Source organism: Bombina bombina, chromosome 2 (genome assembly GCF_027579735.1).
Source record: "Bombina bombina isolate aBomBom1 chromosome 2, aBomBom1.pri, whole genome shotgun sequence".
NCBI classification, from domain to species: Eukaryota; Metazoa; Chordata; class Amphibia; order Anura; family Bombinatoridae; genus Bombina; species Bombina bombina.
In genome coordinates, this window is record NC_069500.1 from 156,507,185 (window position 1) to 156,523,163 (window position 15,979).

The 15,979-nt window shown below is 35.7% G+C and overlaps 1 protein-coding gene across 4 annotated transcripts in view; it reads right to left on the minus strand.

Annotated features, from left to right (window-relative positions):
* Window positions 1-1,875: 1,875 nt before the first annotated feature.
* Window positions 1,876-15,979, minus strand: part of SMIM15 (small integral membrane protein 15) — a 29,674-nt gene continuing 15,570 nt past the window's right edge. For all 4 annotated transcript variants that reach the window (XM_053701312.1, XM_053701314.1, XM_053701313.1 and 1 more), the window contains exon 3: window positions 1,876-3,058. In XM_053701312.1, coding sequence (XP_053557287.1) covers window positions 2,819-3,043 — 225 coding nt within the window. In that variant the 5' untranslated portion in view covers window positions 3,044-3,058 and the 3' untranslated portion in view covers window positions 1,876-2,818. The remainder of the gene's footprint in view (window positions 3,059-15,979) is intronic.

Genomic DNA, 15,979 nt, shown 5'->3' on the forward strand with positions numbered 1-15,979 from the left:
TTTTTTTTTAGTAGTGTAGTGATCCCCCCCCGGCAATCGTTAGCTAGGGTCCCCATCCCCCTCTCTAAAAAATTTTTTCCTGCAGTGTAGGGCACATCCCACTCCCTCCCTTCCCCCTCGGCTGCTGGACTGCCCACCCAACTCCCACTTTTCTTCCAAAGGCTCCCTCCTGCACCAGCAAATGATCGTTACAGACAGTATCACCATCTATAATGATCTGGCATCTGCCTTCATATGAAACCAGAGCACCGATTCCATATGTAGGCAGATGGCTGGAGCTCAGGAACTCCATCTATCGGCTGTAACTTTACAGTCTAGACTGCTGGAGCTTCTGGCAGATTGGAGATATATATCTATAATGTGGTACAATGGGAATTTTTATATATATATATATAATGTGGTACAATGGGAGATATTATTTTTATATATATATATATATATATACACACACACAGAAACGAACGACTGGCTCAATACCATTGTTAGCCTGTTCTATGGCAATTTACCACCTGGGTGCAGCTTTTTAGCCCAGTAATGCTTTTCACAGAGTAGAACATTCCTGTAGTATATCAGTCTGATCACACCGATTATGGACAGTCCAGCGCCAAAATACCAGGCAATTTCTCACTGAACAAGGAACACAGCAACCCCAGACGATCGTTTCAGCCTTCATTGGGCCTCGTCAGTGAGGTGTAGCCATATTTCTCTAAGCACACTGAGTAAGGAGTCCACGTCTGGTTGCCCCTTTTTCCCTTAGGGAGACTAAATACATTCAGAGAGAAGTGCACTCACAGGAACGAGCAAGGACCGTAATAGGCGGGATCAGACTGATATACTACAGGAAAGTTCTACTGAGTGAAAAGCATTACTGGGTTTAAAAGCTGCACCCAGGTGGTAAATCGCCATAGAACAGGCTAACAATTGTATTGAGCCAGTTGTTAGTTCCTATGAGTGCACTTCTCTCTGTGTGTATTTAGTCTCCCTATGGGGGGAAAAGGGGCAACTAGACGTGGACTCCTTGCTCAGTGTGCTTAGAGGAATATGGCTACACCTCACTGACGAGGCCCAATGAAGGCCGAAACGATCGCCTGGGATTGCTGTGTTTCTTGTTCAGAGAGGAATTGACTGGTATTTCTGCACTGGACTGACCGTATCAGGCAGGATCAGACTGATATACTACAGGAAAGTTCTACTCTGTGAAGCTGCACCCAGGAGGTGAATTGCCATAGAACAGGCAAACAATGGTATTAAGCTGGTTGTTCGTTCCTGTAAGCGCATCTATCTCTCATCTCTATCTCCCCTGCATTTGGGTTAAAGGGACAGTCTACACCAGAATTTTTATTGTTTTAAAAGATAGATAATCCCTTTATTACCCTTTCCCCAGTTTTGCATAACCAACAGTTATAATAATATACTTTTAACCTCTGTGATTATCTTGTATCTAAGCCTCTGCAAACTGCCCCTTTATTTCAGTTCTTTTGACAGACTTGCAGTCTAGCCAATCGGTGCCTGCTCCCAGATAACTTCACGAGCACAGTGTTATCTATATGAAATACGTGAACTAACACCCTCTAGTGGTGAAAAACTGTTAAAACGCATTCTGAAAAGAGGTGGCCTTCAAGGTCTAAGAAATTTGCATATGAACCTCCTAGGTTTCAACTAAGAATACCAAGATAACAAAGCCAAATTGGTGATAAAAGTAAATTAGAAATTTGTTTAAAATTACATGCTCTATCTGAATCATGAAAGTTTATTTTGGCCTAGACTGTCCCTTAAGTGTATATGTTTAGGGAAGAAGGGTTAAGAAACTGCTTTCCACCCGATCTCCCAGGGTGTCAGTGTCCCCAAAATATTACTTTTAATATATACATTAAATAATAGCCAGACAAAAATGTTTTATTTAATATAGAGAACATAATTAGCAAAGAAACAATCAGATAATAGGTTAACCAATTAGAAGTATGGGTGGAAATACATTTAAGTGTTATCTTACAAATCTAGGACAAATAATGCATAATCAATACTTCAATAAACTGTCACAAAAATAAAATACAGTGTGTTAATTTCGCTGTTTACATTAAACAGTAAAATGTAGGTCCTAATTTTGTTAAATGCTGTAAACGTTAGCATTCACCTAAAGTAAAATCATTAAAGGAAAAATTAAATTTAAAATTGAATGGATAGAGGATGAAACTGTAAATTTGTTAAAGAGTAATCCTAGATGAGCTCAAAAGTATGCACGTGTGTGTATATATATATATATATATATATATATATATATATATATATATATATATATATATATATATATATAGCCATCTGGCAGCTTATTGCAGTGTTATACAATTGTGCAAATTCTGCTGGCATAGACTGCTAAAGACACGTGCACGCTCCTAAGCTCCTATCAGCCTACCTAGGATTACGCTTCAACAAAGGATAACTAGAACACAAAGCAAATTTGATAAAAGCAAAAAAAAAAAAAAAAAAAAAAAAAAAAAAAAAAAGTGCTGTTCATGGTATATAGATTGAGTACAATTAAAGTAAAAATGAGATTAAAAAAATAAAAAATGCAGGTTAGGAGGTCCAATAAATACTCAGAAACACTTGGTCTTTAGCACACACAAAAAATAAAAGCACATAAAGAAGGACCAATTGGTTGCCATAAAGGATTTCAAAAAGCACCAACAATAATTATCAAAAACTGGTAAAGCATTTTGGAAATATTAGAAACAAGTTAAGAAATTTTTTTCAATATAAAGAAAGTCTTTAGCTAAAGACTGGTTTATTTACACTATAAAAAAATGCTAGTTTATTCTGCTTAGTCCTTTTTTGATCGTTTGGCTTTTGCAATGTTTTCCTGACGTTTCTGTTTCTTTTTCTGCTCCCGTTCTTTGGCCTCGATCATTTTTGCCAATTTCCATGAAAGTACAGCACTCGCAAGGAACAACGGAGTCAGAGCCAAGATCACTGTCGTAAGGAAACCATATGGGTCTTTGGCAGCCCATTCCACCACGTACTCGGCCCAAGCCTTTATATCAATCATATCGTTAGTATTTCACTGGAATAAAGAAAAAAAAAAAATTAAATATGCTAAAAATGTTAATATATTAAAAGCAGCAATAACATGCAAACAATACTATAACTCTGCTAAATAAATATGCATACATACAAATGCTACAGTATTATAGAGAGCCTACTATGTCAGTAGGAAATATGTTCAAATACTGATTATCACATCCTGTTTATTACAGATGAAGACACAGAAGTGGTGCCAATATGCAGCAGATACCACAATAAAAAAGTGCACATAACTGCATAAATGTCCTTTATTAGGTTTATGACACACACCAATATATAAATAAAAAGGGAAGAGTATATTTTATAATGTGCTTTCAAAAAGTCCATTATATAACACCTAAGTCATGATAATTAAATATACAGCTAAAACCAGTGAGCAAGAATGGGTTTTCATAGAGTAAAGATGAAATGATCCTTGAAGGAAAAGATAACATGTCATTTGCCAAGATTTTTTTTTAGTGTTTGAGAAGGATATTTTTACAAACGCTAATGCAGAAGTATTTTTTTTATATATATTTTTTCTGCATTACAAAAGTAAGACCCTCTGCTGGTATTTAGTTTGGCTAAGACTCTAACATTGCTGATTTTATTTATTCGTTCTATTTTGTTTAAATGCTACATTATTAATGCTATTATTATTATTATTATTATTATTGATATATATTTATTTCAGGTTTTTATGAAAACAACATCAACTGAGCAGGATGTAATCTTATTTAAAAGGAACATAAAACCCAGCAATTTTAAAGAACTTTCCAATTTAATTCCGTTATCAAATTTGTCCCGTTCTCTTGGTATTTTGTTGAAAAGCATACCTAGGTAGCCTCAGAAGCTGCTTATTGGTGGCTGCACATTTATGCCTCGTTATTGGTTCAACCATGTGCATTCAACAAAAGGATACCAAGTGAATTAAGCAAAATTAGATACTATAAAGGAAACTGGAAATTTGTTTAAAATGATATTCTCCATCTGAATCATAAAATAATGTTGGGCTTTATGTTCCTTTAATTTATCACTTGCACCTAATAAATGTCTTGAACCAAATGACGTTACTGAAATCTTTGTTAAAGATATCGTATTAGTTATCTAAAACAAGGTTTAACTTTCTTCTTATTCCCTAATACAGCAGCATTACTGCAGTGCTTATCTAATTGCACATTAGAGTATTAAATATTGCATTTATTTTGTATTGTACAAAAAAAAAAAAAAATATACCATTACTATAAATATGTCTAGGTCCTGGGACTGATAAAACCAGACTACTTCTGTCACACACATAGGAATAGAAATAATTTGTTCAATGGATGCATACTAGTAGCCACCACAATAATTACCGTCTATTCACATTGGCTGTGGGGAAGCCATCAACCTCTAGCTTTCCTGCACTGTTACCATAGAAATTGCACAGTGTGACATTTAAAGACTGAAAAGTACTGCGGAAAAAAAAAATACTACCAAAAAGACAACTATCAATTCGGGCAGGGAACTGAACAATAGAAGAATAGCGTGAATCCACAAAGGATAAGAAAAAAAGGCAGATGAAGTATGTTTAAACATTCAAAGAACTATAAGAGTCCAGAAAAACCAATATACTCAATGGCCAATTATGTGTAAGAGGTTATTATTTAATGCAATCTAAGAGCCTTATTTATTTCCCATCAGTCTGTAGTGATTAGAAGCACGTAATGCAACTATAGAATACTTTTGTGTATTTTGTGCTTGGGCAAACTAGATCGCTACAAAAACTACAAATATAAAAAGAGCCAACTTGAGGCTGCAAAAAGTGACATAGGACTACAAGTTTATGCATCACTTTCAGATCCTTCATAGCTGCCAGATGTGAAAGTGCCCTCGAAAGTACACTCCTCTGCACCACTGGCAGACACAGATCCACCGAGACCCATCATGTCTCCCATGTTATTTGCATTGTATGTTTCCAAGAGGTGATAAATGTAACATTATAGGCTTTCATTGATTGCTAAGTGGGGATGACACACAAATCATTTAAACCAAGAGTTAAACAATACATGGATGACTGGCTGCGAGTAAACAGCAATAATCACAATTGGGGGAAGTCATCCAAAATGCTAAGGCTGCGCAAATTCAGTACATATATCTTAAAAAAAATAAAAAAATATTGTAATGACATTATTTTGTTTCAGGATTCAGGTCAGAGTGCAAAAATTGTAAAAAAAATATCAAATTTGCTTTGTTGAAAAAGGGTTAGATAGATTAAGCAGTGTGCAGAGATCTGGAGCACAGTTTACTGTTAGCTCAAACAGAGCAAGGCCACTTCCTTCAATTTAAAAAGCAGGATGCTGTATGTCTGAATCACACAGGAATACACCTAGGATACAACTTTCTTTCATGTAATTGGCAAGAGTGCATGAGCTAGTAACGTATGGGATATACATTCCTACCAGGAGGGGCAAAGTTTCCCAAACCTCAAAATGCCTATAAATACACCCCCACCACACCCACAATTCAGTTTTACAAACTTTGCCTCCTATGGAGGTAGTGAAGTAAGTTTGTGCTAGATTTCTACGTAGATATGCGCTTCGCAGCATGCTGAAGCCCGGTTTTCCTCTGAGTGCAGTGAATGACAGAGGGATGTGAAGGAAGTATTGCCTATTGAATGCTATGGTCATCCTATCAGGGATCTATTTCATAGGTTCTCTGTTATCTGTCGTAGAGATTCTTCTACCTCCCTTTTCAGATCGACGATATACTCATATACCATTACCTCTGCCGATTCTCGTTTCAGTACTGGTTTGGCTATCTACTATATGTAGATGAGTGTCTTTTGGTAAGTATATCTTATTTTATTTATGACACTCTCAGCTATGGTTTGGCACTTTATATGTAAAGTTCTAAATATATGTTTTATACTTATATTTGCCATGATTCAGGTTAATCAGTATATTTCCTTCTTACAGACTGTCAGTTTCTGTTTTGGGAAATGCATATGAATAAATATTTTCCATACCTGAAAATTTTTCAAATTGACTTTTCTTTCTAAACTTGCGGGCTGTTAGGCTCGCGGGTGCAAAAAATGCTAGAATTTATTGAGTCATTTTTGGCGCAAGACACTTTTGGCGCGAAAATTAAGTTTGTTGACGTTAATGACGTCATTTCCGGCGTCGTAGTTGACGCCGAGAGTTTTCACGTAGTTGCGTCATCTATGCCGCTCGTGTTTGATGCAGACGTTTTTGGCGCCATAAAATTTGTCAATTGTGGGCGTCATACTTGGCGCCAGTTTTTTTGACATTTTTTAAGTCTTTGTTTCTTTTTGCTTCTGGTTTCCAGAGGCTTATTCTGTTTGCATTTTTTACCATTCCTGAAACTGTCATTTAAGGAATTTGATAATTTTGCTTTATATGTTGGTTTTTCTATTACATATTGCAAGATGTCGCAATCTGACCCTCTATCAGAATCTACTTCTGGAAAGCTGCTGCCTGATGTCGGTTCTACCAAAGCCAAGTGCATTTGTTGTAAACTTGTGGTAACTGTTCCTCCGGCTGTAGTTTGTGTTAGTTGTCATGATAAACTTTCAAAAGCAGACAATATTTCCATTAGTAGTAGTCCATTACCTGTTGTTCCTTCAACATCTAATGTTCAGGATATTCCTGTTAATGTAAGAGAATTTGCTTCTAATTCTATTCAGAAGGCCCGGTCTGTTATACCACCTTCTAATAAACGTAAAAGGTCTTTTAAAACTTCTCATAAATTAGATTAATTTTTAAATGACCGCCAACATTTTGATTTATCCATCTCTGATGAGGATCTATCTGGTTCAGAAGATTCTGCCTCAGATATTGACACTGAAAAATCTTCATATTTATTTAAGATGGAGTTTATTCGTTCTTTACTTAAAGATGTGTTGATTGCATTACATATGGAGGAGTCTAGTCCTCTTGATATTAAAACCAGTAAACGTTTAAATTCGGCTTTTAAACCTCATGTAGTTATTCCAGAGGTTTTTCCAGTTCCTGATGCCATTTCAGATGTAATTTCTAAAGAATGGAATAGTTTGGGTACTTCATTTACTCCTTCTTTAAAGGATTACTTTCTGTTATAATTTTAAGCTAAACAACTAACATATTAAAGTTAATAAACATTAATTAAAACCTACTGACCTATATTTTCTCCAAAACGAAGTTTCATAACGTTCTAAAAGTTATATCTTTTATTCGCCGATGATGTCACGTTATCCTGCCCACTATTTTCAGCACTGCGCGTTCAAAATACTTAAACCAATAACTTTGTGTTTAAAGCGCCATTTTGAAACCTAGGTATTGTAAACGGATTGATACAGAGCAAAGGATACCCACGGAGTGGGTTTGGAAAACAATTAAATTTGCAGACAAGATTTCTGATATACGGTAGAGATATGTTAATGAAATGCTATTGATAAAAAGCGTATTTGGGGTAGTTAGTTAGTTAGTAACAGGCATAGAAAATATTTACTTACAGTGGCCCTTTAAGGTTTAAGAGACTGTACCCTTTGCCGGCTGATAGATTGGAGTTTTGGGAAAAAAATCCCCAAAGGTTCTTGGTGCCCTTCTCTCTGTAATCAGAGAGCGGGGTATTGCGGTGTTTCCTTATTTGGACGAAATCTTTGTACTTGCTCAGTCTTTACATTCTGCAGAATCTCACACAAATCAACTTGTGTTGTTTCTTCAAGAACATGGTTGGAGGATCAATTTACCAAAAAGTTCCTTGATTCCTCAGACAAGGGTAACCTTTTTAAGATTCCAAATAGATTCAGTATCCATGACTTTGTCTCTAACAGACAAAAGACGTCTGAAATTGGTTTCAGCTTGTCGGAACCTTCAGTCTCAATCATTCCCTTCAGTAGCTATGTGCATGGAAGTTTTAGGTCTCTTTGCATGCTGAATCAATGGTGCCGGGATTATACAAAGATATCACAATTAATATCCTTAAATCCCAATGTTCAACACTCTCTGACGTGGTGGTTAAATCACCAGCGTTTAGTTCAAGGGGGCCTCTTTTCTTCGTCCAACCTGGACTGTGATTTCAACAGATGCAAGTCTTTCAGGTTGGGGAGCTGTCTGGGGATCTCTGACAGCGCAGGGGGTTTGGAAATCTCAAGAGGCAAGATTACCAATGAATATTTTGGAACTCCGTGCGATTTTCAGAGCTCTTCAGTTCTGGCCTCTTCTGAAGACAGAATCGTTTATTTGTTTTCAGACAATGTCACGACCGTGGCGTATGTCAATCATCAAGGTGGGACTCACAGTCCTCAGGCTATGAAAGAAGTATCTCGGATACTTGCCTGGGCGGAATCCAGCTCCTGTCTAATCTCTGTGGTTCATATCCCAGGTATAGACAATTGGGAAGCGGATTATCTCAGTCGCCAGACTTTACATCCAGGAGAATGGTCTCTTCACCCAGATGTGTTTCTTCAGATTGTTCAGATATAGGGGCTTCCAGAAATAGATCTGATGGCTTCTCATCTAAACAGGAAACTTCCCAGGTATCTGTCCAGATCCAGGGATCCTCAGGCGGAAGCAGTGGATGCGTTGTCACTTCCTTGGAATTATCAACCTGCTTATATCTTTCCGCCTCTAGTTCTTCTTCCAAGAGTGATTTCCAAAATCATAATGGAACGTTCGTATGTACTGCTGGTGGCTCCAGCATGGCCACACAGATTTTGGTATGCGGATCTTGTTCGGATGTCCAGTCGCCAACCTTGGCCACTTCCGTTAAGGTCAGACCTTCTATCGCAAGGTCCGTTTTTCCATCAGGATCTCAAATCATTAAATTTGAAGGTATGGAGATTGAACGCTTAGTCATAGAGGTTTCTCTGACTCAGTGATCAATACTATATGTTGCAGGCTCGTAAATCTGTGTCTACAAAGATTTATTACCGAGTTTGGAAGACTTACATTTCATGGTGTTCCTCTCATAAGTTCTCTTGGCATTCTTTTAGAATGTTAGTTTCTTCAGGATGGTTTGGATAAGGGTTTGTCTGCAAGTTCCTTAAAAGGACAAATCTGCGCTTTCTGCTCTGTTTCACAGAAAAATTGCTAATCTTCCTGACATTCGTTGTTTACTACAGGCTTTGGTTCGTATCAAGCCTGTCATTAAGTCAATCTCTCCTCCTTGGAGTCTTAATATCCAGAGAATGCATAGGCTCAAAACAGAGGAGCCTGTAAAGCTCTCAAAACCAAATTAAGTTACTTTCGGCTATCTCTTCTGCTAGAAGAGTTTCTGAATTATCTGCTCTCTTTCTTGTGAGTCTCCTTTTCTGATTTTTCATCAGGATAAGGCGGTTTTGCGGACTTCATTTAAATTTTTACCTAAGGTTGTGAATTCCAACAACATTAGTAGAGAAATTGTTGTCCCTTCGTTGTGTCCTAATCCTAAGAATTCTTTGGAAAAATCTTTGCATTCTTTGGATGTGGTAAGAGCTTTGAAATATTATGTTGAAGCTACTAAAGATTTCAGAAAGACTTCTAGTCTATTTGTTACTTTTCTGGTCCTAAGAAAGGTCAGAAAGCTTCTGCTATTTCTTTGGCTTCTTGGTTAAAACTTTTGATTCATCATGCTTATGTGGAGTCGGGTAAATCCCTGCCTCAGAGGATTACGGCTCATTCTACTAGGTCAGTTTCTACTTCCTGGGCTTTTAAGAATGAAGCTTCTGTTGATCAGATTTTCAAAGCAGCAACTTGGTCTTCTTTGCATACATTTACTAAGTTCTACCATTTTGATGTTTTTTCTTCTTCAGAAGCAGTTTTTGGTAGAAAGTTCTTCAGGCAGCTGTTTCAGTTTGATTCTTCTGCTTATAATTTCAGGGGTTTTTTCATTATAAGATTAAAACTTTTTGATTTGGGTTGTGGATTCTTTTTTCAGCGGAATTGGCTGTCTTTATTTTTATCCCTCCCTCTCTAGTGACTCTTGCGTGGAGTTCCATATCTTGGGTATTGCTATCCCATACGTCACTAGCTCATGGACTCTTGCCAATTACATGAAAGAAAACATAATTTATGTAAGAATTTACCTGATAAATTAATTTCTTTCATATTGGCAAGAGTCCATGAGGCCCACCCTTTTTGTGGTGGTTATGATTTTTTTGTATAAAGCACAATTATTCCAATTCCTTGTTTGATGCTTTTGCTCCTTTCTTATCACCCCACTTCTTGGATATTCGTTAAACTGAATTGTGGGTGTGGTGGGGGGTGTATTTATAGGCATTTTGAGGTTTGGGAAACTTTGCCCCTCCTGGTAGGAATGTATATCCCATACGTCACTAGCTCATGGACTCTTGCCAATATGAAAGAAATTTATTTATCAGGTAAGTTCTTACATAAATTATGTTTTTAGGGGTTAAACATCATTAATAAAAATGAGCAATGGTTTAATAAGAGATTTAAAGGGACATGAAACCCAAAAATTCTTCTTTCATGATTCAGATAGAGAATACAATTTTAAACAACTTTCTTATTTACTTCTATTATCTAACCTGTTTTATTCTCTTTGTATCATTTGTTGAAGTAGCAGCAATGCACTACTGGTTTCTAACTGAAACCATGGGTGAGCCAATGACAATCAGTTTATATATGCAGCCACCAATCAACTAGATTCTCTGCTGCACATGAACTTGCCTAGATAAACATTTCAGAAAAGGATAACAAGAGAAAAGAAGCAAATTAACCCTTTAAGGACACAGCTTTCAGTTTGCTCAATGGCTTTATGACGGAAAAATTCCGTCATATGTCCTTAAGAGGTTAAATAATAGAAGTAAATTAGAAAGTTGTTTGAAATTGTATTCACTATCTGAATCATGAAAGAAAAATGTTGGGTTTCATGTCCCTTTAAGTATTTAGAGACATGAAAAACTGTCATGGTTCAGATAGCGCATGCAAATTTAAGAGACTTCTTGCTTTACTTCTATTATCAACCATACTTTGTTCTTTTGGTATCCTTTGTTGACAATCACACCTAGGTAGGATCAGCAGCAGAAATGTACTACTGGGAGTTAGCCAGTGATTGAACTTTTTCCTTTTTCTGTTTGTTTTTTTTTAGTTAAAAAAAATTTCTGCAGGTCATTTTGAAATGAAATTTTAAATTAGGCAGTTACATTAAAGCACTATATCAATTGCAATAAAGTCAATCCATCTCAAGTGGTCTAACAGATTGCTTGACTATTTTTAATTTTCCTAATTTTTTTGGAGTGATTACCACTGTGTTGGTATTGCAAAACCACAAGATTTTGTATTTTAAATTTAACCACGAATGCCATTTTTGTGTCATCGGGCACGACACATTTTGGATATACAGAGGTTTACGGAAACCTCAACCTGAAACTCAGGATTGTCCTAGCTTCTTGGAATAAAAGCTGATCTCTAGATCACATTACAAAAAGGTACATTTACATATACAAACATTTCCCACAATCGTGATCCTTAGACTTAGAACTTAAAGGGACAGTTTACTCAAAAAAATTGTCCCCTTTAATTTGTTCCCAATGATCCACTTTACCTGCTGGAGTGTATTAAATTGTTTACAAGTATTTCTATTACTATTATATTGGCATTTGAAATAGTTTATTTAGCCTGTGGTTTCCCCACCCATCCTGAAAGTTTTTGGCCACGATACACAGCCAGTAGAATAAATTAGACTCCCAGTGGGTTATAGAAGAGATAAGGTAATAAAATGTTAATTTTCCATTGTTCTGTCAAAGTATTGGTGATTGGTTTATGGACAGATATAAGATAAAGAAGCAGGTATATATACACAAACAATGTGATAAAGTAATGAGATCTGATTATACCCACAAGCTCAACCCATTTAACTAGGTTGTGGCTTCAAAACACAAAATCAGCTAATTCATATACACAAATCTCATACATTTTATATTCTGCAGCTGGTAAAAAAAAGTAATTGGAAACACACTAAGGGAAAAACTATTTTATAGTATACTGTCCCTTTAATACCTAATGAAAAAAAAAAAAAAAAAAAAGTTTTAAAAAAATATATATAATGATAATCTGACATTTCCACTTTTAGGGTCAAGTTATAATGGGAAGGGTTAAAGTCTTAAACCCCAATTTTTTTTAAAATTTCTTCTCACTTTTAAGTTGATTATCTCTGATGGGGGACCAGATAGGAACCTGAATTTACCAATATAAAAATTCTATGGTAGCATTCTGCTGTAAAAAAAAAAAAAAAAAATTGGAGTGAGATTCCACTAGTTACAGAGCTAGGGCTAGTCTGGGGAAAAGCCTATTTTATTCATGTATTTGAGAAATATCAAAAATATAATATACATATAAAAATGAACAGTACTTTACACTAATTAAGTTTATAATTTACATACAATAGCTTATGCTAGTCATTTAACTATAATAATCTATCATGTTGGTGAGGCACAAACATAACAGGACAGGAAGACTTAGCTCTGCATGTCTGGGCATGCCCAAACCTGCAACTGTATGGACACAGCTTGTCAGTGTGTTGGCTGCATTCTTAGTTTTAAGTGAAGCAGGAATAGATTTTAACTAAATATGGAAATAGTGTTCACTTGGGCATTTTACAAATGAACAGGGTTATAAACAGAGCTATGATGTATCTCCTGTGATAAAAGCAGCAGCAAGTACTACAGCTCAGAAGAAAAGGAGTTACTGTGTTCAAGGGTAGGCTGTGATGTTACATCAGTTTGTAAGTACCATGAAAACAAATTTATATTGAAATATCACCCATTTCGTAACAGTTGTAGTAATCCCTGGGAATATATCAAACTTATTACAAAAAAAAAAAAAAGATTAAAACACTGATCAAAAGGTAAAGAACTATCCTCTAAAACATGTCCCTGGTAGGCAATTGTGTCCCACCTGCTACAAAAATAAATGTTTATGATTTAAAGAAACGTATGGCGCAGAGAGAGAACTATGTATTACCCGCAGATTCTCTTCAAAAAGTTCATTCAGCTTGTCCTGCTCTTGGAGTATCCCCTTCATCTAATATTAGTAAGATAAGTGCAGATAAAAGACAAAGTGCTTTAAGAGCTAAAGTAGAAAGGATTTCTGAAACATTGAAAAGAAATATGTAAGAATAGACGGTCCCAGCAGAGAATATGACAGATTAATTGAGGCTCTTAAAGAAAAAGTATGTCATAGCAAACAGACGACAAAGTAAAAAAAAATCTCAGTCTATTACCAAGCTCATGATCCCAGGAAAAAAAAAAAAAAAAAAAAAAAAAAAAAACACACACATTAACAAAATAAGCAAGGAATTCAATGTCTCAAAAAGATTGGTGAAACTAAGCAGAACACGGCACAGGGCATCCTTCCCAAGACAGGAAAGATTATCTATTTTTCTGATGGATCTGCAAGCCAATATAAAAACACAAGAAGAATTTTGCCATTTTATAACCATGAAAAGGACTTTGGTATAAAAGCCAAATGAAACGTCTTTGCAACATCCCATGGCAAAAATGCATGCAACATGGTTGGAGGAACAACTAATTGGGGGAGGAAACAAAAGAGAGTTTGCAGAGGACAACAGAGGGTTAAAATCCTCACCCCGGGAGAGGTTCCTCTTTTGCAACAAGATTAAGGAGGTTACATACATCTATGTCAAAAGCAAGTAACTGAATTTCATAAGCAGAAACTCATGGACAGGTTTGATAAGTGAGAGAATTCCAGGTACATGAAAATGTCACCAGTATCAGAAAGTGCTTCTTTACATCTGCATTGCAAACGTTTGAAGAACATGCAGTGATGAATTCTGCCCTCCTGATCCTAATAATCCAGAATAATGACCGTTGCTCGTCTCTGATGACCAGTGGTGGTTTGGCTTGATTGAGGACATCAGCGAAGAATACTGAGGTTTTTGTAAAATCTGAACCAAGAACACCATTTAAGATATCTTATTCTGAACAAAGCATTGGTTCCCATGAACAGTGTTCTCAGAAAACTGATACCTGCCGAGTTAAATACTGCCACAACATTTCAGAGAGACTGAGTGAGGAAATCTGTCATTATTTTAAAACGTATTAATAAAGTGGGCTTTTCTCAAGATTTATACTATCACTAGCTCTGTAATCAGTGGAATCTCAAACTCTTTTTACAGTAGAATGCTACCATAGAGGACTTATATCTGTAAAACTTGAGGGGAAATGGAAACATTTTTTTATGAATCAGACTAAAACCCATTCCCATTATAAATTAACCCTAATTGTTTAAGCAATTTCCATCATTACATTAGGACTTAAAGTGACCCTTAAGTAAAAATTAAAGTGTAATGATTCAGATAGAGCATGCAATTGTAAACAACTTTCCAATTTACTTCCATTAACATTATGCAGTCTTTTTATATTTACACTTTTTGAGCCAGCGGCTACTGAGCATGTGCAAGAATTCAGAGTATACATATATGCATTTCTGATCGGCTGATCGTTGGTCACCTGATACAGGAGGAGTGGAAATAGACATAATTTTGAAATTTGCCAGGAAAAAAAAAATCTGCAGGACATTTGAAGTGCTACTGCATTGTGTTATCATGCAATTGTTGATTATGCAAATCAACTGTATTTACTGGTCCTTTAAGTTCTAAGTCTAAGGGTCAAGAATGGGCAAAATGTTTACATATCAACATGTACCTTGCAATAGGGATGTGCATTTGAATCCTTAGTTAGGATCTGAACGTGGAAGTAAGCAGCGGATTGTGCCCTTCTGATATTTTCATAGCCAGATTTCTGGTAAAAGATGCCCACTCTGATTCGTGTAAAAGATCCCCAAACTAAGATCTGTACTAATTTAGATCCCAGACTATAAAAATATCTGAAGGGATCAAGCCGTTGCATACCTACGAAAGATTTGAATGCACATCCCTACCTTGTAAATGGGATCTAGAGATCAGTTTATGTTCCAAGGAGCTAGGGCAATCCTGACCCGAGAGAGGTTTCCATAGACATGGCTGTCATTGTTAAACCAAAAAAAAAAAAAAAAAAGAAAACTGGTGGTTTTGCAATACCAATACATAGAGGCTATCACATTTTTATATATTTATATATATATATATATATATATATATATATATATATATATATATATATATATATATATATATATATATATATATATATATATATATATATATATATATACACACATATATATATACATACATACATACACATACATACATATACAGGTGGCCCTCGGTTTACAATGGTTCAATTTACACCGTTTCAGAATAACAAGCTTTTTTTCCAGTCATGTGATTGCTACTGAAAAGCAGTGCATTTATTAAAATAGCCAGTAGGTGGAGCTGTCCCTTGTGTTGCAGCAAAGCCAAGCAATCTAAAATTGATCAGTTTAACCAGACCTCAGCTATCGAGCAGATTTCAAAGGAACAAGATCTTCCTGTCTATAAATCAGTACAGATTGGAATGCATAGAAAGAACTGTTTGCAGAAAAATGCAAGTGAAGTCTGTGTTGTGTGATTTTATTAGGTTTATCATGCTGTTTAGCAAATGTTTTTGTTCATTTAACTTAGTTTAATTATATATTCTGTGTTGTGATTATTTTATTAGGTTTATAATGCTGTTTAGCATTTAAAGTCTTCATTTCAAAGCTTTAAAAATAATGTATTAGGTGTTACTTATGTCAATTTTGAGAGGGGCCTGGAACCCAACTCCCTCACATTATAAACTGGGTTTCAATTTACAACCATTCCTTCTGGAACCTAACCCCGGCGGCAACCAACTTGACAATGATTGGCCCAATGTGTTTGTTAAAATTTGCTGTAGAGGAAAAAAAAAAAAAAAAAGTTTTAAATTGTCTTAATTTGTTTCCTCTTGGTCTAATACTACATAATTATAAAAGGTAACAATGTGGTGCTGCTTTGCAGTGCTGCTCTATATTTAAGGAAA